This window comes from Elephantulus edwardii, unplaced genomic scaffold, assembly GCF_000299155.1.
Source record: "Elephantulus edwardii isolate Elephantulus edwardi_28Jun2011 unplaced genomic scaffold, EleEdw1.0 scaffold00039, whole genome shotgun sequence".
NCBI lineage: Eukaryota > Metazoa > Chordata > Mammalia > Macroscelidea > Macroscelididae > Elephantulus > Elephantulus edwardii.
In genome coordinates this window covers 18,799,570-18,825,528 of record NW_006399789.1, presented here as the reverse complement: position 1 = coordinate 18,825,528, position 25,959 = coordinate 18,799,570, and the positions used below count along the sequence as shown (strand labels likewise).

Sequence of the window (25,959 nt, the reverse complement as noted above, 5' to 3'; positions counted from 1 at the left end):
ATACAACCTGAGTGTATAGTGAAAATTGTCTTGCTTTGAACAAAGTTTTCATGAATATTCAGTAGTTTTGTGTCCTACAGCATAATTAAAGGTATCTCTAGGTAGCCTATTTAATTATAATTAAATATTAATTTAATATTAATAATTATTTATTCCTTCCATGAACTATAATGGGTTGGAGAGGGTTTTTTTTTCTCTTTTTTAATGCAGAAGAATTTTGGACTGTATTAATTTTTATGTATGCTTGAGTCTCTTTGGAAGAAAGAATGATGAGGCTTCACCTCACATACTTTGGGCATATGCTAGGAAGGTCTATTCCTTGGACAAGGGCATAATTCTAGGAAGAGTGAAGAGCTGGAAAAGGAGAGGAAGACCCTCAACCAGGTGAATTGACACCTTGACTGCTGCAATGGGCTCTTGTGTATCAGGAAGTGTGAAGATGGAACAGAATAGAATAGGCTTCAGATCTTTTTTCTTAGGGTCACAATGAGTCATAATCTATTTGACGGCACCTATAAACAACAACATGTTAAGAAAAATTCTCAGACCTTGTTATAAATGTCATCTCTCCTGAGGATAGTAAGTAATTTTGAAGAAAGTGAGCTGAAAATAATGAAGTTTTTGTTGGCTATGAAAAATGGTAATTTTATGTCCTTATTCAAGAGGTAAAAAGTCTCTCCTAGTTGTAAACAAAGTGAGATACAAATATTCATTCATGTGCTCTTAAGTCCTGAATATTAAGAAAAGAAGAATGAGGATAAAATGCTAAAGAAATTTCATATTATCTTTGTTGAAAATGACTTCTGAAATTATTGTGGGAGACTACTTTGCATTGAAAATGTTAGTCATATTTCATGAAAGGATTTAATAATTAATTTTTCTGAGTGGCACTATACTTCCAAGTAATAATTATAAAACAGGCCAACATAAGCATGTGAGAAGTTTTGTGAATGAAATTAAAACCAGTAATCTTCTCATTTAAAAACTACCATGACAGAGTAAATCTATGGTATTTACTTTTAGGATATTATTATAGTACATAAATGTTTTTTCTAGAAAACTTTGTATATTCATCTAATCTGTTAACACTGACACATATTTTTCATGTTATTAAATTTTCTCCAAAATAATGCACTGTTAAAACCATTTCTGTTTTAAATGTTAGGAACCATGCTCAAAACAGTGACTTCAATATATATGATTGCATGAGAATAAAAGCATTTAACTATTTGAGTAAATTGTATTCTCCTCCTTGTTTTAATGTCATTTCAAATTTGACTCCTGCAGCAAAAGATTTTGTATAGTGGAAAGATAACAGAAATCCCAGTTATCCTAGCCATAAGACTTTGAATGCCCTGGTTTGCTTCTTTGCTGGTGAATGTGATCTAATACAAAGCAAAAGCAAATGTTACTCAAAGAAAAGAGAGACCAGAATATAAATAGGAAGGTCCTGTACAAGTGACAGCACATAAAAACAGGGCCTGTACAGTTCATAGGTACTTTTGTCAGTTTGAGTGTAATTTTGAAACAAAATATTAAATCAAGGAAAAATATTATATAGCATTAAAAATCTTTTCTGGTATACTTTAAAAAAAAAACCAAATGGACTTTTTTATATTTCAAAGTACGATGTGGTGATTAAGGGAGGAATAAATACCCACCAAGAATTTGCTACTATTGATTGTGAGCACAAATGTACATTTAAACTTCACCTTTTGACATGCTACCATGATATACAGGTATGTCTTCTCTGAGTTCTCATTACTAAAGACCCTTTAATGAAAATTTGCCCCACAATGAATATAGAAATGAGTAAAAACCAGCTTGAAATACATAGATACCCAGAGATACTGTTTTGGCAAGGATCCAAATGACAATGTGAATCTTTTGCCTTGGATTTTTTTCTTAATGCAATGAATTTTGAATTCTCAATCCTGAATTTCTTTTTGAGCCTGCTTCCTCAGAACAAGCTCTTTCTGCAACAACAAAAAATATGTGAACCTTATCTATTTGTTCAGAAAACAACGAAGTAGGATAGATACATATGATGTGATGTACTACAAAGGCTTTCCAGCCTGGACTTGGATTCCTCTCAGGGCCAGGAGCAGATTTCTTACTATGTTTTGATCAACATTAAGTGCCAGTGACAAGACTTTATTTTTTTCCCCAGCTGAAATCTAATTACTAGTGAGGCTGGGAGAATTTCATCTTGTATTTACACTGCAGACACAAGAGGAATCGTTTAAGAAAAAAAAAATCCTCTTGCATGTGAGAAAATGAGCCCTTAAAAGAAAAGCTATCGTCTTGGGAGATGGGTAATGTGAAAACTCTGTAAACATTGCCCCCGTTTGGATTTCTTACTTCCCCTCAAATACTCAGCGGTGGAATTTTTCACCTTAGGTGCGCGGAAGGCTATTTTGGACAACCTTCTGTACCTGGAGGATCATGTCAGCCGTGCCAATGCAATGACAACCTTGACTTCTCCATCCCTGGCAGCTGTGACAGCTTGTCTGGCTCCTGTCTGATATGTAAGCCCGGTACAACAGGCCGGAATTGTGAGCTCTGTGCTGATGGATATTTTGGAGATGCAGTTGATGCAAAGAACTGTCAGCGTAAGTCCTGAACTATTGATGCCTCTGACAGAATTGATGCATTTTACCTCAAAGTAGATGATGAGTTATTGGGTTTGAGATGGGGGGAGACCCTGAAGAGTAGAATATTACATGGAATACATTTAAAATAGATGTGTTGCACGTATACCAAGCCTGCATATTCTAAAGCATTTTGTTGGAATATCTAATAAAGTAAAATGTTTTGAAAATGACTGTATTGTAAAGAGCTTTTCAAATAATGCATATTAGAGTGCAAAATTTAAGATGAGCTTTTGCCCATAGTAGAGAAGAATTTATTAGATAGGCCCTGTTTTTCCATTTTTGTTTATCTCAGCTCTAAATACTTCTTTGAAATAAATTTATTTTCCCACATTATTTCATTAGTACCTGTCAGTAGGTGATAATAAGTTATGCTTTCATATGTGCTCTTTGCATTCTTCTATTTAATAACAGGTGTAAACATTCTGTCAATAGTTTTACAGGCTGACATTTATAATTGCTGAATGATTAATCATCACCATAGGAGTAGTCATAGGATACTATTTTGGGGTTTTCTTTTCATAAAGTTAGCAGTCATTGAGCTGCAGCACTATCACTATGTTCTGCCCAAGTATCTTCATTCTTTGACTTATCTTTGTCAACACTGCACAGAATTTACAAATCCTAAGCAGTGTAGTCCAGTGGGAGTTGTGCTGCTAACCCAAAGGTCATGCTTTCCTGATGGTTCAAACCCATCAGTGACAATGAAGGAGAAAAATGGACAATCTCCTCCTGTGCGATCTATAATCTAAGAAAACTGCTAGAGGGTCAGCTGTGAGTACTGTCTCAAGAACAATGAGTTAAGCCAATCTGTTAAGTGGTTGTGGTGTATAATACATACAGATCTTGTAGGAAGTCTGACAGAAGGTGAGTTTACATCCGCGTGTGAGTGCTGTGTGCTACCATTAACAGATTATCTGCTTCCGTTATTTGTAGCCAGAGTTTTAATGAGACCACCCAACATTTTGTTTCTGCTAAAAGCATTATGTAAAAATGACTTTCTGGAGCATCACTTGTTTCCCATACCTGCAGACCTCTAGAAACTGTTAAAAAATAGTCTCTATAAAGTCTCTGTTGTAAGCAACTAAGATCTTACAAGGCACCTCATTTCAGTAAGAACTATATCCTTCTCCTCAGAAGATAGGAGGAAGAGTTTTTGACACTTAAAAATTAGTATTGTTGAATCAAAACCAAAACACTCAAGCTCTATGTACAGCCGTGGTGTCCCTTTGGAGTAATTCCTGGTTCCAGAGACTGTGTAGTACTGAGCTGGTGACCAAGAGGCTGTGACCTTGGCAGTTTGAATCTACTAGCTGCTTCTTGGGAGGTAGACAGACAATTTCCTCCCGTTAAGAATTATAACCTCGCAAACTTGATGATGTGTTGCTGAGTTGGAACCAACCCGATGACAGTGAGTTTTATGTTTTATTAATATCATCTGTAAATCGACATATTTTCAAAAGCACATTTTTAACCAGGTTCAAATGTACTTTGGAACACAGTTATTTTGTTAAGTACCAACAAATTGACTACAATGCATAGTGACCCTGTGAACAAAAGATCTGAGCCTTGCACAATTGTCATTTAAAATCATAGCGAGCTTAATACATTCTTTCAACTATAATAGATGATTCAAGATATGCACTTCCTATATGTAACACTCTGCAAGATGTTTGCCTTCACTGAGATGCAGTTTCTCATTTATGAAAAACAAACCAACCAGTCATTATCTGTACAGGTTAAAGGATACATATCATGCTGTTGTTATTATATGCCATCTAGTCACTTGCGACTCATAGCGACCCTGTATACAATAGCCCTAAACCTTGCTCTATCCTGTACCAATATTATTGTCTCTGACACACATACCCCCCAGTATCCCAGTCAATGATTCAATCCATTTCATTTAAGGTCTTCCTCTCTTGCATTGTCCTTCGACCTTTCCAAGCATGACATTCCTCTCCGAAGACTGGTGCCACCTTGCAACATATTCAAAGTATGTCAGATGAAGCTTCAGAACCCTTGCCTCCAAGGAGCAGCCTGGTCTCACCCTATCTAATATGAACCTGTTTGTTTTCTTAGCAGTGCATGGTATATCTAATACTCTTCTCCAGAATACAACTCAAAGGCATCTATTCTCCTTCTTTCCTCCCTAGTCATTGTCCTGATTTCTGATGCATAGCAAGTAATTGCAAAGAGTACAGCCTGAATCAGGCACACTTTAGTCTCAATACTGACATATACTGACATATTCAATACTTTAGAGAGGTCTCTGACAGCATACTCTCCCATCACTATATGTCTTTTAATTTCCTGGCTGCTGATACCAAGAGTGTTGATTGTGGAGCCAAGCAAACTAAAGTTGCTAGTAATTTCAGTCTATTTACCATCTCTCCTGATGCTGTCAATTGGCCCACTGGTGTTTTCTTGATGTTGAGCTTCAATCCATATTGAAGGCTGTAGATCTAATAATAATAATTGAAGATAAGAAAAATTGTGGATTGATATAAAGGACATCCTACAGGAAGCCCATAAAAGTTCTTAAAAAGACAAGGTATAAAGAAAAGACTTTGGAGGTGTAAAAGAGGCTAAAATTTGCTTATGAACATATAATAACTAAAGTTAATGGAATAACATGATAAAATTATTTCACAATACCATTAATCCTAGATACAAGTAAAAAATTGCAGAAGATCATTTTAAAAACACAGTTGTAATATTCCAGAAAATTTCAGAAGCTCAAGCTGGATTCAGAAGATGTTATAACACTGATATTACTGCTAATATCAGATAGATCTAGGCTGAAAGCTAATAGCTGATGTTTACTTGTATGCTGGATCTTAACAAGTTATGGGTAACACTGAGATGAATTGGAGTCCAAGAACACTTAATTGTGCTATGTGAAACATATTCCTAGACCAAGAGGATATTGTGTGAACAGAGCGAAAGAATACTATATGATTTAAAACAAAAGGAAAAGGTTGTATCCCTTCTCTATACCTATTTAATCTGTGTGCTGAGCAAACATTCAAGAAGCTGGACTCCATGAAGAAGAATGTGGCATCAGGATTAGATGAAGACTCATCAGTCACTTTCTGTATGCTAATAACAGAATCTTTGTTGCTGAAAAGTGAGAATAACCTGAAGCACTTGATGAAGAAGATCAAAGACTATGGCCTTCAAGATGGATTGTCTCTCAACATCAAAGAAACTAAAATTCTTATCACTGGACCTATAGGCAACATCACTATAGATGGAGAAAAGATTGACATTTTCAACAACTTCATCTTACTTGCATTTGCAATTGGTATGCTTGGAACCAGCAATCAGGAGCTCAAAAGATGTATTGCACTGGGGAAGTATGCAATCAGGGACCTCTCCAAATTTTTGAGAAGCAATGATGTTATTGTGAGGACTAAGGTACTCCTGATTTAGGCTATGATCTTTTCAGTCACTTGTTATGCATCTGAGATCTGGGCAATGAATAAGACTAAATGAAGAAGAATTGATGCCTTTGAACTGTGGTATTAGAAAATAATAATAAACATCCCATGGACTGGCACAATATCAAACAGATATATCTTGGAGAACGTGAAACTAGAGTGATCTCTGGAAGCAAAGATGGCAAAGTTTAGTATTACATAGTTTGTACATACTGCTAGGAGAAACTATTCCTTGGAGAAGGACATCATACTTGGGAAGGTGGAGAAACAGTTAAAGAGAAGAAGACTGCCAACCAAGTAGGTTGGCAATGACTACATCTAGGAGTTCAAGTATGTCATAGATTGTGAGGATGATACAGTATAGGCTAGGATTCAGATTTGTTGTTCATACTGTAGCTATAAGTTGCACTTGACTCAATGCCACCTAACAACAACTGTATGTTTACATCAATTTTATTGACTAGTCAAAGATTAAATTGAGTGGATCATGACAAATTGTGTACGAAATCACAAAGAAGTAGAATTTCAAAACACCTAGTTGTGACTTGTACATAGACCAAATAACATCTGTTTGAACAACAACAAAAAAACATTATAAGGTTTAAAATCAGAATATGTGTGTATCAAGGTTGTATCCTTTACCGATTTGTTCAATCTGTATGCTGAAAAAATAATCCAACAAATCAGGTTATGTGAAAAGGATTGAGGAAAGACTCTTTAGGAACCTGTGTTAGGCATATGACATAATCCTGTCTGCTTAATCTGAAGACTTGAAGGATTTACTGATGAAGATTAAAGACTACATTCTTCAGCTTACACCCCACCTCTACATAAAGAAAAATTTTCCTAATTGAACAAATAAGCAACACTATGATAAATAGAGAAAAGATTGAAGTTTTATTTTACTTTGATCCACAATCATTGTTTATGGAAATAACAGTCAAGAAATCAAATATTATGTTACATTGAACAAATCTACTGCAAAAGACATCTGATGCTTTTAAAAAATTTATGTATCCCTTTGATTTCTAAAATACATTTAACTAGATTAGATATTTTTAATTTTCCTATGTTGATCTTGTCATTGTTGTTGTTGTATACCACTGCGTCAGAACCAACCCACATCTGGCCCTCCAGTGAGTTTTCAGAGGCAGTTAATCACATGGGAGGAGATTGCCCATCCTTCTCCCATGGAATTTTCTCATAAGCATGCTAAAATTTGACAGTGAAGGATAAAAAAAGAACTGAAGTTTTTGACTTACAATGTTGTACAACAATTTCAAATATATAAGAGACTAACAGAACAATGAATGACAACTTTCTTGGAAGAGGTATAAACAGAATTCTCCTTAGAACTGAAGATGGTAACACTTTCTTTTATACTTTGGGTTGTGTTATCAGGAGCAACTATTTCCTGGAGAAGAACATTATTCTTAATAAAAGACATTATTTTGAAAAAAGGCATAGCAATGATTGTGGCTGATGCAGGACCAGGCAGTGTTTCCTTCTGCTGTAAACGGAGTCTCTGAGGAGGAACCAACTGAATGCACCTAAGAACAAACAAAAGCACATCAGGAATGTCCATCGGCTTCCCTCTGGATAATTTTCCATGACAGCTCGCTATATTGGAAGTAGTACTTGTAATAGCCAAGAGTCAAACATCAAGACTCCTTGTTGTTGTGTGCTGTCTATTTGGAACTGACTCATAGTTGATCCCCAGCAGGTTTTCAGAGGCTATTCATCACAGCAGAAGATACTGTCCATCTTTCTCCCGTAAAGCAGATGGTGGATTTGAATGCCTTTGACTTGGCAGTAGAACTCCATATCTACCATGCCACCAGGGCTAATATTGTTGTTTTTTTAGGTGCTTTGAAATTGAGACTTATAGACACGCAATGAACATTATAATTGAAACTTGCACTATCCTGTGACAGCCTCATCATTTCTGCCACACTAGTACTATGCTAATAATAACATGACTTCTTTTGTGAGTTTAAAATAAGTCGCTCTAATGGTCTAATCCCTAAGAAGTGGGGCTGCTAACCTAAAAGGCAAGTGTCTCTGATATTTCAAATCGATCAGAGGCCCCACAAGAAAACGAATAACATCTCTTGCAGTTTACACATCAGAAAACCAACAGAGGGTCAGCAATAACTCAGTACTGATTTGACAGTAATATGTACTTCCATTAACATGAAAGATAGTTCTACATATTTATTACGGTGAACTGGTGATCTGTGTTATGGACACTTGGAAGAATGTTAAATATATAATTATTAAAATATAGTTATATAATTATTAATTTTATCATGTCTAAATACAATTTGAAATGGTAAGAGCCATTTTTTATTTTTGTAATTTTTAATATTTATAATAATTCTTCTCTGCACAAATGGTAAGCCCTCATAAAAGAAAATCCATGGAAAAAACAATTTTTTGTTGCCTTTGTTGTTGTTGTTGTGTACCTTATAGTCTGTACTCATCCATAGTTTACCTTCTGGTGGGTTTTCAGAGGTATTTAATTCCATGAGAAGAGATTGTTTATCCTTCTCCCATGATGTGGCCTTTAGATGGGCTCATTGTAATATATATACCATTACAAAGACATATATTTTGTTGAATGAATTTCTATATGTTGTTTGTGCCATATTTTAAACTTAAAATGCCATTTAAAGTAATTCTATATTATTTTTGCCACAGTACTACATATATTGATAATGAATGTCACTTTATATATGTTGTTGTTGTTGTTGTTGTTATGTGCCGTCAAGTCATTTGCTACTCATAGCGACCCTATGTACAACAGGCCTAAACCATGCTCTACCCTGTGCCAATCTCATTGCCTCTGACACACCCATTCCGATTACCCCAGTCACTGAATCAATCCACCTCATAGAGGGTCTTCCCCTCCTGCTCTGTCCCTCCATTTTACCCAGAATGATGTTCCTCTCTAAAGATCTGTCTCTCCGTACAACATGTCCAAAGTATGTCAGACGAAGCCCCAGAATCCTTGCCTCCAAAGAGCATCCTGGTCTAACCCTCTCTACGATGAATCTGTTTGTTTTCTTAGCAGTCCATGGTACATTCAATACTCTTCTCCAGCACCACAGCTCAAAGGCGTCAATTCTCCTTCTATCCTCCCTAGTCATTGTCCAACTCTTTGATTCATTACAAGTGATTGCAAAAACCATGGCCTGTATCAGGCGCACCTTAGTCTCCAGAGAGACACCGTTGCTCTTGAGTACTTTAGAGAGGTCCCTAACAGCAGCCTTTCCCATCGCAATATGTTTTTTTTTTTTTTTATTTCCTGGCTACTGGTGCCAAGAGTGTTGACTGTGGAGCCGAGCAAACTGAAGCTGTGAACAATCTCAATCTCTTCGCCATCCATCCTGATGCTACTAATTGGTCCAGTGGTGAGAATCTTTGTCTTCTTGACATTGAGCCTCAGTCCTTGACCCTCTGCAGTAAGTGCATGAGGCCCTCCTCAGTTTCAGTGAGCAGGGTTGTGTCATCTGCATAATGCAGATTGTTGATAGATCTTCCACCAATCCTAATGCCACACTTCTCCTCATAGAGCCCAGCCTCTCAGATAATCTGCTCTGCATACAGGTTGAAAAGGTATGGAGATAGGACACATCCCTGGCGTACACCCTTCCGAATTTTGAACCATGCAGTGTTGCCCTACTCTGTTCTGACAACTGCCTCTTGGTCCAAGCATACGTTTTGCATTAGCATGATTAAATGTTCTGGGATTCCCATTCTTCTCAGAGTCAGCCACAGTTTGTTGTGATCCACACAGTCAAATGCCTTTGCATAATCAATGAAACACAGATAGACATTCTTCTGGTATTCTCTGCTTTCAGCTAAGATCGATCTAACATCAGCTACAATATCCCTAGTACCACGACCCCTTCTAAACCCATCCTGGACTTCTGGCAGTTCTCTGCTGATGTACTGTTCCAGTCGTTCTTGGATAATATTCAGTAGAATCTTGCTTGCATGTGAAATCAATGATATTGTTCTGTAGTTTCCACACTCAGTTGGGTCGCCCTTCTTTGGGATGGGAACAAATATAGACCTCTTCCTGTCAGTTGGCCAAGTGGTTGTTCTCCAGATTTCTTGGCACAACTTGGCGAGCACATCCACGGCAGCATCTGTTAGCTGAAATATGTCAATTGGTATGCTATGAATTCCGGGGGCCTTGTTTTTTTACTATTTCCTTCAAAGCACAAAAATTATATATATATATATAGTGCTCTATTCCCCACTCTATTAAGATAAAGTGAAATCCAAATACAAATTATTTAAAGATGTGTATAATATGCACAGAAAACTTACAAATGTGTGTGTAACTAGATTCTGGATGAAATATTTATTTGTTTTTTCTCCATCCACAAGCTGTAGACTAAGCACCCTGAAGTTTTTACCTGAGGTGAATATCTTAGTACTAAAGCATCTTGCTTAGTGGTCACTGCACTGATTCAAGTAATAGTTGTTGTTGCTAAGTATCACTGTGTTACTTCTAATTCATAGCGACCCTGTGTACAACCAATAAGAAACATGCCCGGTCTTGCTTGAGGCTGACCTTCTCCTACAGAGAATGTTCCAGTGCATTGCTGCAGTCACCTGTTAGTCCATCTCCTCAAGGGGCTTGTTCTCTTTTGACTTTCCACCTTTTCAAACATGATAACTTTTGCCAGGAACTATCAAGTTCTGATAACAAGAAGTCCAAAGTATGAGATGAAACTTCCCCATCCTTGTTCACTAAGGAGAACTCTTCTTCCAAGATTAGTTTGTTTTTCAGGCAGTCCTGAAATGTTTGGTACTCTTTTCCAGCACCACCATTCAGAATTCTCCTTTGGTCTTCTTATTCATTGCTCAATTTTTACATGCATATTAATTGAAAAGATGATTATTTATATTGTTATTGTTAGATGCTATCAACTTTACTATGACTAATAGCAACCCTATGATCAGATCTGAACCCTGTTCTAACCTGTGTCATTATCACAATCTTTAACACACTTGAGCCCATTGCTACAGTCACTGGAAAATCTATCAGGTTGAGTATTAGGTACATCTTAATCTTTAAACTTATATTTTTAATATTTAAAATGAGGTCCTTGACTTTATATTTTCCAAGTGTAAAATGTTTGGGTTTTGTTTTTTGATTTGCTTTTTTTTATTTCTTGATTGCTGCTTCCATGGTTATTGGATGCTATTGTTATATGCTATTGAGTCAAAGATAACACATATGCCCAATAGCTCTGAACACTGCTCTATCCTGAGCCAATCTCACTGTCTCTGACACACCTACCCTTATTACCCCAATTACTGTGTCAATAATATCATCCAGGGTCTTCCTCTTCTGCACTGTCCCTCCACCCTTCCATGCATGACATCCTTTTTCCCTAAGAACTAGTCACTCCTGGCAACATGCCCAAAGTATATGACATAGAGCCTCAAAATCCTTGCTGCAATGGAGCAGTTTGCTTTCACCCTTTCTTAGACTTATCTGTTCTTGATAGTTCTCTTGGTAGTCCATACTCCTCTGCATTCAATACTATTGCAAGTAGTCCCAAGGAATATGTAATCTTTCATAGCTTCAATCTTTTCTCTATCTATTTTTATGTAACTTATTGGTCCAGTGGTGAGGAATTTTGTTTTCTTGATGTTGAGAGGCAGTCTATACTGGAATCTGTAGTCTTAGATCTACTAAAGTAAGTACTTCAAGTCTTCTTTACTTTCTGCAAACAAGATTGTGTCATTTGCATAATGCCAGTTGTTAATGGGTGTTTATACAATCCTGACACTACAGTCTTCATATAACCCTTCTTAGATTATTTGTCAGATTGTTTACATGAACCAAGAAACCGTCATTGGAAAAGAGGATTCTGTATAAGTTAAAATCAGAAAAAGTGTCAGTCAGTCTTGCATGTTTTTTATCATAGCTATTCAATCTGTATGCTGAACAAATAATCTAAGGTAGAATATATTCAATAAACTGTAGCACCAAATTACCTGTGTTAGAATTTAAATTATGGTGGAAGAAAATCTAAGGAGTTTGCATAATAGGAGAAAAATAAAGTAAAACTTTGATTCAGATGAACAGAATAATGGGATAACCTGATGGAACAGTTCTTTATAAAGTTTACTCAAGTCAAAATATTCAGATATTTTACAGAATTATCCAAAACCATCTATAAATAGCCTAAATCCCTATGTCATCATCTGCTCATAATTTTATTTTAGCATCTATGTAATTATATGTACCACAAAAAGTGCACTTTCAGAGTACAAAGTAAGCCATTAATTACTGTTTCTATTTGGGAACAAAACAGTTATGCTTTAGGGTGATTAACAGAATAAAAGACAACTTCTTAGGAGAAAAATGACAAAAAGTGACTTAAACTAAATATAGATCCTATCTTTCAAGATAGACTATAAATTTGAAAATAATGCTGTAGTCTTAAGGCACTTCTTATTGTGTGTCATGGAGTCAGAACTGACCCATAGCTGACCAACCCACCAGTGGGTTTTCAGAGGGAGTAAATTGCGCAGGTGGAGATTGTCAATCCCCACGTAAAGCAGCTGGGGGATTCAAACCACAGGTCTTTAGGACTGCAGGAGAGCTTCTTACCACTAGGGCACTAGAGCTCCCTTAATAAACACACACACACACACACACACACACACACACACACACACACACACATGATTTTTTCAAACTTAAATACAGTGGTGTTTTTGTTTTTTAATGTGGAAAGAAATGCCATGGCATTCCCTTTGCTGTGGAGTCAGAATTGACTACTCAGAGCTGACCCTCCAGCGAGAGTCTAGTCACCATATTGCATTGGAAGAGAGTGACTTTTATTCCACTGAGCAGAAGGTGGGTGCAAACTGTCAGAAAGGTGCCACCTTTAGAACAGCAGCTCATTGCTCCAGAGACTGTGCCTCCCCATCTCCTGTAAATTAATGACACAATATCTTTAAAATGGAATTCTAGTGGTGCAGTGCAGCCCTAAACCAAAAGGGACTCTTCTCTGGCTATTTGAATAAAAGATTGTCTCAGTGCGAGGAAGATGAGAAGTCTCCTCAAAAGCCTTTGAAAACCTGCTGAAGGGTTAGCTGCCAGTAGATTTCCTACCATATGGAAATGATAATAAGATAATTATTATACCTTGAGCTCATTTTTTGAAAAACATGAAAGAAAAGTTGGTAGGTTGTAAATGGTAATTCAATTGAAGAGTAATTAATATTCTTCATTAGTGTTACTAGAATTCATTTAAATGTCTATTTAATGGACAACAGACCTAAATCTTGCCTGACCTTGTGCCAATCTCTCAGTCTCCACTACTGAGTCATTCCATCTCACTGATGTCTACTTCTTTGCTGACTCTCCACATTTTTAAGCACAATTTAATTTTCCAGAGACTGACTTCTCATGACAATACGCCCAAGGTATGTGAGACAATCTTCACCATCCTTCTATGTAAGGAGCATGGTATCTGCATTTTGTCCAAGGTTGATTATTTCATTTGGTTCATGGTCTACTAAATACTCTTCTTGGACCCCACAATTCAAAGGTAATTCTCAATTGAAGATCGCTCTGCATCAATCTTCATTGATCATTGTCTGTCTTTCATCAGCATCTTAAACAACTGAAAATATTATGGCTTCAGTCATGAATATTCTTTTATTTTAAAACAGAGATCTTTGCTCTTTAGGCTTTAAGAGAAGTATCTGACAGCAGATTTTTCCAATTAATAGAAGTATTCATATTTATGCATACCTTACAGTAATTTTAATAATGTATCAAAATTTTAATGACTTGCAATATAATTATTGTTTTTGTTATATGATGCTATATGAGTCAGAATCGACTCTTCGCTGGCCCTTGAGCAGTTTCCAGAATCTTTAAATCATACAAAAATTGCCCATCTTTCTCTAGTGGAACAACCAGTAGATTTGAACTGTGAGCCTTTGCTTTGGCAGCACAACTCTTTTCCACTAAGCCAGTAGAGCTCAGAGTATTTTAAGTTTAATCCCTATCTTTCTATGAAGAAGGGAGCTCTAGGGGGATAGGGGAAAGAAGCTGCATTGAAATTACGAAGGGACACAGTTCTAATCCACTGCTGCTCTGTAGTAGAAAGATGGGCAGTCTTCTCCTGTGTTACTATCTCTGAAAACCTGTCAGCAGGGAGGGTCATCTATGGGTTGGTTCTGACTCGACACTACACCATCACAACCACCTATGAAGAAGTGGAACAGCTGAAGAAGTAAGGGAAAAAACACTGACCTGGAATCTGGAGAACTAAGCTTCCAGACTCAAAGATACTACTAAGAGTTCATGTCTTTTGTTGTGGTTATTGTTGATTCTTGTTTAAACTAGAACGAAACACTGCCTAAATATGTTGTGGGTTGGTGCTGTAGTTAGGTGCTAGTGAGTAGGCCAAAACTCACCATGACTCTATGTTTAACAATAAAACTCTGCCCAATTTTGCAAAATGCTCACAATTTCTGCTTTGTTTAAGTCTATTGTTTCCTGGATGTAGCTTTCCATGAATTATGGTTGCTTTGAACTACAATGTCCTCATTTTTAAAACTGGAACTATAATTCATTAGGTATGAAAGAATATAAAAGCTAGGAATGGTCCTAAAATGTTTGATGAATTATGTTCATGATTTGTAGAATTGTTGTAAGGATCAAATGAGATAATACCAAAAAAGCAAAACCCATAGGAGTGAATGCTTTATTTCTTATTTAACAAACCTCTTAGGTGATCAGGAAGTTTTTTCTGACCACAGATCTTTCTCTTTGCAGCCTGTCGCTGTAATGTCAATGGCTCCGTCTCTAAGGTTTGCCACCCTCAGACAGGACAGTGCGAATGCAGACCCAACGTACAGGGATGGAAGTGTGATGAGTGCAAGGTAAGGAGAGTCTAACCCAGACCATCTCCTCTTTGAGATGGTTTCCCTGGTATAAATTATACACCTTACTATAGTGAAATGAGGATGACGATGATCTCACTACACATATCAAATTACTGGGATTAGTAATTATTTGTAAAATTAGAACTAAATATACTGTGCATTAACATTGGACTTTCAGCCTACACTTCCTTGGCAATGACTTTGTTGAATATTTCCAATAATTTATGTTTCTGAAAAACCAAGAATATACAAATTTCATCTTATTCAGTGGAAAGTAAATATCTTTTTCTCTCCCTTTGCTTTTAAAGGTGTGGTAGAATAAAATGTTTTTTTCTCTTTGCTCGCTTCCCCCTTTCTAGTTCAAGCCTTTAAAAGTTGGTTCCAATGAATATTCTACTTCAGAGTTTTAGGAAAATATAAGTAAAAGTATGTTTAGGATATATCATTTAGCTAAAACGAACTATTTAGTTAAATCATGATGTCTTCCATACCTGCAGATCTCATCTGTCGTAACTATGTGTGTGTTGAGGTTCCTTCAGTAGAGATGGTTGGATTGTACCCCCTCATTTATATAAATAGGTTTTATCAGCCATTGCTAAGCATTAGCAAAACTTATTAGATAATAAACTGTTTTTTTCAGGGCAAATTTGAGAATATTAGTTTGTGTTTCTTGAATAATACCTGTACTCTTTTTTCCTATTTTATTTTCTCTTGGCTTTTAAAGCCCAATACATGGTGGGATCCAGAGAAGCAAGTCTGTGTGCCATGTGACTGCAGTCCCATTGGCTCTGTGTCATCACAGTGTGACGTAACAGGACGCTGTGTCTGCCGACCAGGCTTCGTAGGCAGACAGTGCGACCTCGGCAGGCAGGTGCACCACCAGGAGGAGCAGCCGCCGAGAGCCCACCGAGTGCTGGTGTCTCCCCAGAGGTGGGCTTTCAGCAGTTCCAGTGGGTGCCCACGGGGAGCCTACCGGGTGCCAGCTCCGGTAATCTCAGAGGCTCTGCATGGCTCGTGCCTCAGCATGTCGTGTTCAGTGTGCGGTGACTCAAGTTCCCTGGTGGCATTTTACCCACTGACAGTTGCTATGTGTGCAAATTGCAAATGCAAAAATTAGCCTCTCTCTGATGGAAGCCTCATTTTTAAAAATAGATCTCCATATGCTTTAACGGATATTCCATGGCATAGGATAATCCACTGCAAAACTTCAATTACACATTGGTTGGTGTAAATCAAAGGAAAATATTTCTTTGCAGGAGTATGAATTTTAAAAGTGTTCTCAGGCATCATTTAGAGCAAACTCACTTGTATGAATGACTTACACCACACAGTTCAATGCATTGATTACATTGCTCCAGACCATTGGTAAACCAATCCCACTATGTCTGTTCTCTTCTTATGCATTCTTTTTTCTCTTTCTTCATTTCATTTCTCTCCACTATTTAAACATTCTTTACATGTTCTGTATTCTTATATTACCACCTGGATTTCATCATACTTAATGACTTGGTATATTTTCACAGCACAGTTTTACACTTGTAAAATGGAAGTTTCATATGCAATGTTTATATTCTTGCTTCCTAAGCAAAAGATTAGGGGTTCAAACCCAGAGGCCAAGTGAGAAAGATTTGACAGTCTGCTTCCATAAAGATTTATAGCGCAGGAAACCCTCATATGGTCCTGTAAGCTCATTATGGTTTAAAACTGTGATTGGTTTAGTTGGTTTGTTTTTGGTTTTTGTTGTTATATGGCAAACACTACAAACATAATTTAATGTGGCATTCAAGACATAGAAAGTAAGGAAACTTGCTTTCTAATAAAAAACAAAAGAAATAGAAAACCTATAGTTTGGCTTCTTTTCACTCAGGATAAAGGTCCTAGGCAATAACAATGGGGAAGAGAGGAAGGGAGGCAAGGAAAGGAAGGAGGAGTAGGTCCCTAGCTTAGTTTCAGGATAACAAGGGACAAAGCTTGAATCAGTGTGGGGAGATATAGAGACGAAGATTGAGGGAGTGAGTAAAAAACAAAAAGCAAAGACAGAGAAAATGAGATTTTCATTTCTTTGTTAAATATTACATGTTTAAGGGAAATGTGCTGATCTGTATGGGTAAAGAGTTGTGCTGCCAACCCAAAGACAAGTGATTTGATCTCATCATCTGCTATGAAGGAGACAGATAGACAGTCTCTTTCTCTGAAGTCTTCTGGAGGGTCAACTATGAGTAATTTCTGACGGTGGCCTATAACAACAGCTATATTACTGCAAAGAGAGCAAAGGACATATGGGAACATTCCTATCTAATATATATCAACTTTATGTGCAAGGAGGGATTGTCCCCACCCATGGTATCAACAACACAAAACCAATTCCCATGGAGTCAGTCATGTCCTCCATGCTCTCATACCTCTTTCTGCCCATCTCCACACCAATCTTACTGTTTTCTGGGTCTAAAATCCAATTCTGCTCACAGACTGCACAGAATTGTACTGGAGAAATCAAAAGTTATACTCCAGATTGATAACAGTATACAGTCAAGACAGCTCCCAAAATGTGTACACGGGCCCTTCAGCCTTGAGCTTTGTGGCCCTAAGGGTTCCCAACTTTTCAATCCTTCCAATATTGATTCTTCCCCTCAATTATACAACAGAGTTATCAGTCCTGCCAACATTGTCCCCAAGTTTCATCTCATCTCACATCATGTCTTCAGTTTGACCATGGCTGCTGCTGCAGTATTCAAATGTGTCCTGGATTTTTAATTGATTTAGTGAGCTCTCTTTTCTCTTCAGGTGGGGAATATTCTATCTCTGAAGCTAGAATTCTTCTATTTATTGGTAGACTAGTTAATCCCCCTATAGACTGTTGAGACTGGCCAATCATCTTGCCGAACAGTAGAAAGCCAGTCCCCCTTGTGGATAAACCAACACGTCCTATTCACATAGTCCCATCCACGTGTCAGTGATTCACATTCAAATAATGGTAGAAAATCCAGATTGAAAGACAAACTCCATAATGATGTATTTTAAGAAAATACATTTTTTATGTCCTTCTATGTCTGACTAAATTCAATTAGACAGTTCCTCATTTTAAGACAACTTGTATAAATGGTCCTGTAATGCAATTTCTGATTTCTACAAGACTCATTTCATAAGAAATTTATTTGTTTTGGTCCTTTAAGAAACAAAAGGCAAGGGAGTTACTGGGGAGATGCCTGTGAAGAGTCAAAATGGAGAAAGCAAGAACAGATAAGGATATACTATCAATTGTGCAAGTCTGATTGTTTTGAAAGGAGATAGGGAAGGATAAACAGTGTAGAAAGAGACTTATACAGTGTGTTCTGTCAAAATTTTGAAATCTTCACTAGGCAGATGGGAATTGCCCTAGTGTAATATATTTTGAACAATTCTTTGTTGGACAAGGAGGTTCTAGTTCCTCAACATATCAGTCACTGGCTGGGAGAAGCCTGGTCTGCTCTGTGTTCCTCCACTGACTCCAAAAATGGTGAAGCTAAGTTGTTAATTATCTACCTCTTATACCCACTTACAGCAAATTCTTTTGCAGGAAGATTTGTTAACTCCACGGCTCCTATCTCGGCTTAGTAGACAAATAGGCATAGACATGCACAGATATAGGCATGGAAAGTTCCTCCTAAACAACGGGCTTTGTTGCCATTATTATACAATTCCTTTTCAATGAAACCATTTGAAAATAAATGCTTTTTTCCTAAAAGCAACAGATGGATTTAAGGTAATTGAAAGAGACAGTGATTTTTCCAAATGTTTCCACAGTGTAATGTTATCAGAAAACAAACCCTCATTTATTCCCTTTTCCCACTGTTGTAAAAAACAACATTTTGTCTTCATACTTTGGGAAGAAAAAAAGAATGTGAAGGGAATATCTACAGCACAGACCATGGACTTTGAAGCCAGATTGGCTGATTTGGAATTCTGCATTCACAATTGGCTAACTTAGTGAGCAAGACAACTTAAATATTCTGGACCTCAGTTTTCCCTTCCTTTAAAATAGTGGTTATGATAATCCCTCGGCCATTCAACATTATCTACAGGGTTAAATGAGTACTTATTGTTAAAGAAATTCAAAATAATACTTGACATAAAATAAGCACTATACAAATGGTAATTGCAGTTATTATGTACAGTAAGAAGAACTTACAGGTATCCTTTAGGTTTCCTACCAAGCATTGACATACACTACCAATTCTTTCTTATCAATTAATCACAATTAAGAAGTTTAGTCTTTAAATTTGGCTGTTGTTGTTAGATGCTGTCAAGTCAAATATGACTCTTATGAACAACAGATCTGAACCCTGATGATGATAAATTTGTTACTAGGTAGATTTTCTTGGCCAAAAAATAACCTTTTGAAAAACCAATAGAGTAAAAAGTTGATAATTTTGTAGTTCTTTTGTTGTAAGCTGTATTTTGTTTGTATCTATATTGTTTTAATATTTTAAAACTTTGATAGAGAAATCTATATATCTATTTAAATAGATTAGATTTGTATTTACTAAAAACTGATTGAGATATTCCTTTACTATTTTCTTGCTTTAGGCAAATATGTCAATGCTGAGTAAAGGATATGTAGAAAAAGAAGACTATTGTTTTGAAACTCTGATTAAAGTGAAAATTGTTAACACATTATGTTCTACTCAATTACATATCTGTGCCTATGTGGTATTTTGGGTTTATAAGTAATTAGGATTGAGTGTGTATGTATTTTATTTATTCTGCTTTTAACATTTTTACTCATCATTATATCTAAACATATTAATGCATTAAAATAATTTAATTATAGGATTTTAATGACTGCATATAATTTCATAACATGAATGTACCATAATTATTTAACTATAACATTGAACTTATAACTTTCCCTATGGTTACTATAATATGGTTGCAATGGGCATACTTGTACATTAATCTTTATTCCAGTTTCTCTAAAATAAATATGTAGTATTAGCATATTGAATTACATTATATGAATAAAAAATATTACATTATAATTCTGCTTTATGTAGTTCAATTTAATTTCAAAATGATTATTTGAGGGTGTTTAAGACTTAGAAAATATTTATTTTATCATATAATGAAATCCAAATTATAATTAGAAATAAAAGTAAATCAGCAGTAAATATAAATATTAAATTATTATAAAACTCAAGTCAACTCACTTTACACTTAAGGAAATAAAATTACTTTTATCTCCAATAAGCTTAAAAGGCTAATTGTGAATGTGATTTGTTTTCTTTAACTTATTAATAGTTCAAATTAATCATAAAAGTGCTTAATGATGCTTACTTATTTCTCTTTAGGTGGCTCACATTAAGAGACAAGGTTTATTTTTACCAAGCAGTAACTATTAAGTCTAATTTTCCAAAACAGGAATTATTTTTATGAAGATGTAATTACAGAGACTGATTTTTTTACTTTAATATATCATAATAATTTGACATACTTTGTATTTTAAAAGACATCGCTGAAAGAATTTACATAGACTATAAACTTTCATTCTTCCAGTTGAAGTGATTGTAATATGTAAGCATTTTTAGCATTGTCACTCTAAACTTTATAACAATTATTTCAAGAGAATTGTCTAAAACAAGTAATAAAAACTTCTTCTTTGATGATAACTCATTTCAAATAGTTAAAAAATGTACATAAGGGAAAGTCGTTAGAGAATTCATGATGTTTCTCCACCTGTCAATTTCATGCTTTGTAGACATTCACACAAATACACTTGGATTGTTTGGAATAAACTCCCTAGAAATTACATATTTTTGTAAATAATTGTTTTGTCAGTATAAGCATAATCTATCTATGAGTTGATGTTATGTTATGAATTGTCTAATGATGACCAGAACTATTTATGGACATTAGCCAAAAAGTAGGTAAAATAGTAAGGTGGAAAAGATTTTAATTTTAGGCTATCTGTAAGTAATATTGGAAGAAGTTTTACCAAACAGAAGGAGCTAAATTAACCCTAATCAATTCACATTATTAGAAATGAAACAAATGAAATTTTCAATTAAAATGGTAATTGCCATTCAAATAGCTTATTTCCACATTGCTGATAGATACTTGGGAAGTATATGAAAACACTGATAAAAATGTACCAAAGAAAAAATACTGCCCACAATTGTCAGTGTCCTGATAGCAATTCAAAGTACTTGAACTCTTCTTTTTTAAGCATGGTAGAAAAGTCCTTTTGATGAATGAGAGTCCAACTGTCATGGCCTCAAAGAAGTATCCTAATGACCCAAAGATTCCTTTTTCCTCACCGCTCTTTAGGCATTTTGCAGTGTGTTTTATTGTTAATGAATTGATTAGAATGTAACGTGTCTCCCTCCTCTTCAATGCCAGCCTGAAACTTTTGGCCTGCAGTCAGCAAGGGGGTGTGTTCCTTGCAACTGTAATTCCTTTGGATCTAAGTCTTTTGATTGTGAAGAGAGTGGACAATGCTGGTGTCAGCCAGGAGTAACAGGAAAGAAATGTGACCGATGTGCCCATGGCTATTACAACTTTCAAGAAGGAGGATGCACAGGTCTGAAAATAAGATTATTCCTATTTAATCACCTTCAGTTTTATTTCTTGGTTGCATTAAGCTTGTTCTTAAGGGTCCACAGAAAGTAAAAGAAATATGCGTTGATAACAAATGTCTGAAATACTATATATAGTGTGTTATTTCCTACTTCATTCTGACTAGACAGAAGTCACTTTTAACTTTGACTTTAAAATTAGTGAGTTGGCTTAGTCAGTAAGGAGTTGTGCTGCCAAATCCAAGGCAGGTGGTTTGAAACCTTCAGCAGCTCTAGCGGGAGAAAGGTAATTTATTCCCATGAGATGTGAGTCGGATCAGGCTTAATGGTAATTAGTTTGAGTTTGGTGCCCTGATGCACAGGCAGTTGTGCTGCTGACCAGAAGGCCATGCATGTCTTCTGTACTGCTGGAATCCACGAGCAGCTCACTGTGATAAAGACGGGCAGTCTCCTCCTGTGCCACTTACGACATCAGAAGTCCAACTCACACAGCTTTGAGCTGGTTCCAACTCAATGGCAGTGAGGAAGTGGGGGTAGAAGGAGAGAGAGAGAAAGAAAGGAGGAGTAGGAGGGAGGGAGAGAGGGAGAGAGAAATTCAGTTTGATCTTTATTCAGATGAGGTTGAATATGATCTCTATTTATTAAATTAGTTTATTCAGCATTAATGTTTCTCCTATACCCTCAGCACCATGATATTAAAGCACATGAAAAGATTTTAAGACATTGGTATTGACTATTGTAGCACATATATTTCAAGAACAAGAGTAACACTAAAGAGTATTTTCTTTCAGATAATCTCTAACAATTTACATGTAGCTTTTATCAGGAAGTCATTTTAAAAATTATTTACATGTAAAAATTGCAGATCATCCTAGAGTCTATTTGTAACCGTCAAGTTGTTATCTGTTGTTGTTGTTGTTAAGTGCTGTCGAGTGCAACTTATAGGGATCCTATGAACATCAGATTTGAACCCTGTGCCATCCTCTCACTTCTGACACATTAAAGCCATTTTCAGCCATCACTGTGTCAATCTACTTGGTCGAGAGTCTTCCTCTCCTTTGCTGATTCTCCACCTTTCCAAACACCATGTCCCTCTCCAAGAAGTAGTCCCTCCTAGCAATATATTCTAAGTAGTATATTAGACAAAGCCTCATCGTTCTTGCTTCTAAAGAGCACTCTGGTAGCATCCTCTCCAAGACATATTTGTTTGTTCTTTTGGCAGTTGATGGAATGTTCAGCTCTCTTCTCCAATACCACAGCTCAAAAGCAATCATTCTTCTGTCATCCTTATCCATTATCCATCTCTCAGATGGATAGCAAGTGATTGGAAAGACCATGGCTTGAATCAGATGCACCTTAGTCTTCAAACTGACATCATTACTCCTCAATAACTTGGAAAGATCTTTAATTCCAGACTTTCCCAGTCCTGATTTTCTGACTGCTGGTATCAAGGATATTGATTGTATCCCCATGTGAAATGAAGGTGTTGACAGTTTCAATCTTTTCTCTATCCATCATGATGTTTCCTGTAAGTCCAGTCATTAAAAAAAAAGTCTTTATTTTCTTCACACTGAAATGCAAAATATATTAAAGGCTGCATTCCTTGATCTTCTCTAACAAGTGGTTCAAGTGCTCACTTTCAACAAGCTGGGTTGTGTCATCTACATAATGCAGGTTATTGATGAGTCTCCCTCCAATCCTGATGTCACGTTGCTCTTCACAGAGTTTAGCTTCTTGAATAATTTGCTCAGCATACAGATGGAATACATTTTGAGAAAGATACCTCTCTGACACACTCACTTCATAATTTTAAATCATGTAGTGTTCTCTTGCTGTGTTTGCATAACAGCCTCCTGTTCTACGTATACGTTTCACATGAGCACAATTAAGTGCTCTGAAATTCCCATTGTTTTCCATGTTAGCCATAATTTATTATGATAAATACAAATGCCTTTGCATAGTCAATAAAGCACAGACAGACGTTCATCTGGTATTCCTTACTTTCAGCCAAGATCTATCTGACATCAGCAATGATATACATAGTGCCACAGCCTCTTGTAAATCCTGCTTGAACTTTTGGCTGTTTCCTATTTATGTACTGTTCTAGCCATGTTTGAATGATCTTCAGCAGTATTTTACTTGCATGTAATATTAATGATATATCCACATTCTGTTGAATCACCTTTCTTGTTAATGGGAACTAATATGGATCTCTTTTAATCCATTGGCTGGACAGCCATCCTCCAAATTTCCCGGCATAGCCTGGTGAGCACATCCAGGGCTGCATCTATTAATTGAAATAAGTCAATTGGTATCCCATTTATTCCTGGGGCTTTATTTTTCACCAATGCCTTTAATGCAGTTTCCACTTCCTCCTTCTTTACCATTGACTCCTGCTCATATGGTACTTACTGAAAATTTTCAATGTCAGTCAGTTATTTTTGGTACAGTGATTCTGTATATTCATTCTATCCTCTTTTAATACTTTCTGGGTTATTAAAAATACTGCCCATATTTCAATATTTTGAATTTTTGTTGTTGTTGCTTTATTTTTTTAAATTTTCTACTAGTTTACTTAAGAAATTTCAATGCACTCTTTTCAAGAACCATTTCTTTCAATTTCCATCATTCCCCCACCCAACAAATTGTACAACCCCATGATTAATCTCCTCTCCTCCTGCACATCCTCATCCCTCTGCTTCCAAAATCTCCGACCCATTTTAGATCCTCATACTCATTCTACAATAATAGTTTTATTCAATATTTATCTTTGTGAGACTGAGTTAGTTCACTCAGCATAATGCTCTTGAGTCCATCCCAAGGTATGCAATAATATACAAAGTCATTGCTCTTGCGTGGTTCAATATTGTGACTCTTGGCTTACATGTCTTCCAGATCTCTCAGCTTGAGAAATGCAGACCTAGTTCTTCCCTTTCTATTCTCCAATTCTAGTTCTCTGCACATTCCATTATAATAATTTGCTATGTCTTCTCAAGCTACGCTTTGAAATCTTCTGTTCAGCTTCTTTACTTCAAGCATGCTTTCCCTTTGTTTTGGCTTCTCAACATTCTAGAGCAATTTTTAAAGTCTCTTCTGACATCCATTTTCATTTTTTCTTTCTCCTATGTCTTTGTAGTGACGCTTTGCTTTCTTCACGGATGATAGATATCCTTTATATCATCCAACAATTCATCTAGTCTTCAATCACTGGTTTTTAATACCTCAAACCTATTCTTAAGATGATATTGAAATTCAAATGGAATAGATTAAAGAACATATCTAGGTTCTTATGAATTTATTTTCATTTTATTTGTCCTCAATTTGAAATCAAAGTGAAGAAGAAATAGTGATTGGAAAGTATGGGTTTGGAGACAGAAATGAGGCTGGAAATAGAATGGTTGAATTTTTTCTTTTCAAGAATCAATTCATTGCAAATACCTTTTCTAAAAGACACTAACAATGACTTTACACATAGATCTCACCTGATGGGCTGCATAGGAATCAGATTGACTACATCTGTAGAAGAAATCATTAGAAAAGATCAATATCAGCAATCAAAATTAGGCCAGGGCTACAGTAGCTCAGATCATCAAGTTAATGTCTAATGTTAAACAGTTGTTCTGTCAACCTTTAGACAAGGAGCAAGAATCTACCAGATGCTACATGACAAAGAGATGGGCAATCAGTTACTTTACAATTAACTGCCTCTAAAATCCTGCTGGCGGTTCAGCTGTGGATCATTTCTGACTAAATAGTACAAAACAACAACTGAAAAATTAGAAAGAAGCATTCTATGGTTACTCAATGCTTACTCATAGTGGACCGTATTTTGTTGGAGCTCCCAGATTAAGACAAATTTAGAAGCAAGAGTGGCATCCACTTCATAAACAACATACTCTGGAAACTCTATGACCTTAGAGAAATGATGATAGTTATAGAACAGAATTCAGGTCTTTAGTTCATATGAATCGTGCTTGACTTGATGGCAATCAACTACAACATTACTAACTTAATTATTGATTGCTTTAAAGTTCTGTCAAGTTGACCATGACTCATAGTGACCCTAAGAACAAGGGATTGGAAATCTGTCCTCTGACATACTCGAGCTCACTGTTAGAATCATTGTGTCAGTCCATCTCATTGAGTGTCAACCCCTCTTCACTGATTGTTGACCCTTCTAAGCATGATTTCCTTTTCCAAGTACCAGCTCTTGCTAACAACATGCCAAAAGTATGTGACACAAATGTTCACTATCCTTGCCTCTAAGGAGACCTTCTGGCAGTCCATGCAATATTCAGTGCTGCTCCTCAATCTCACAACACAAATGCAATGATTCACTGCCAACCCAATGGCACAGGGGTCAAATGCACCAGCTCTTCT

At 36.3% G+C, this 25,959-nt stretch overlaps 1 protein-coding gene across 1 annotated transcript in view; it reads left to right on the top strand.

The window, feature by feature from the left end:
• The window catches only part of LAMA2 (laminin, alpha 2), a 746,602-nt gene that overhangs the window by 382,292 nt on the left and 338,351 nt on the right, over positions 1-25,959 (top strand). The window contains exons 19-21 of the mRNA XM_006885032.1: positions 2,401-2,612; positions 14,919-15,025; positions 21,404-21,584. Coding sequence (XP_006885094.1) covers positions 2,401-2,612; positions 14,919-15,025; positions 21,404-21,584 — 500 coding nt within the window. The remainder of the gene's footprint in view (positions 1-2,400; positions 2,613-14,918; positions 15,026-21,403; positions 21,585-25,959) is intronic.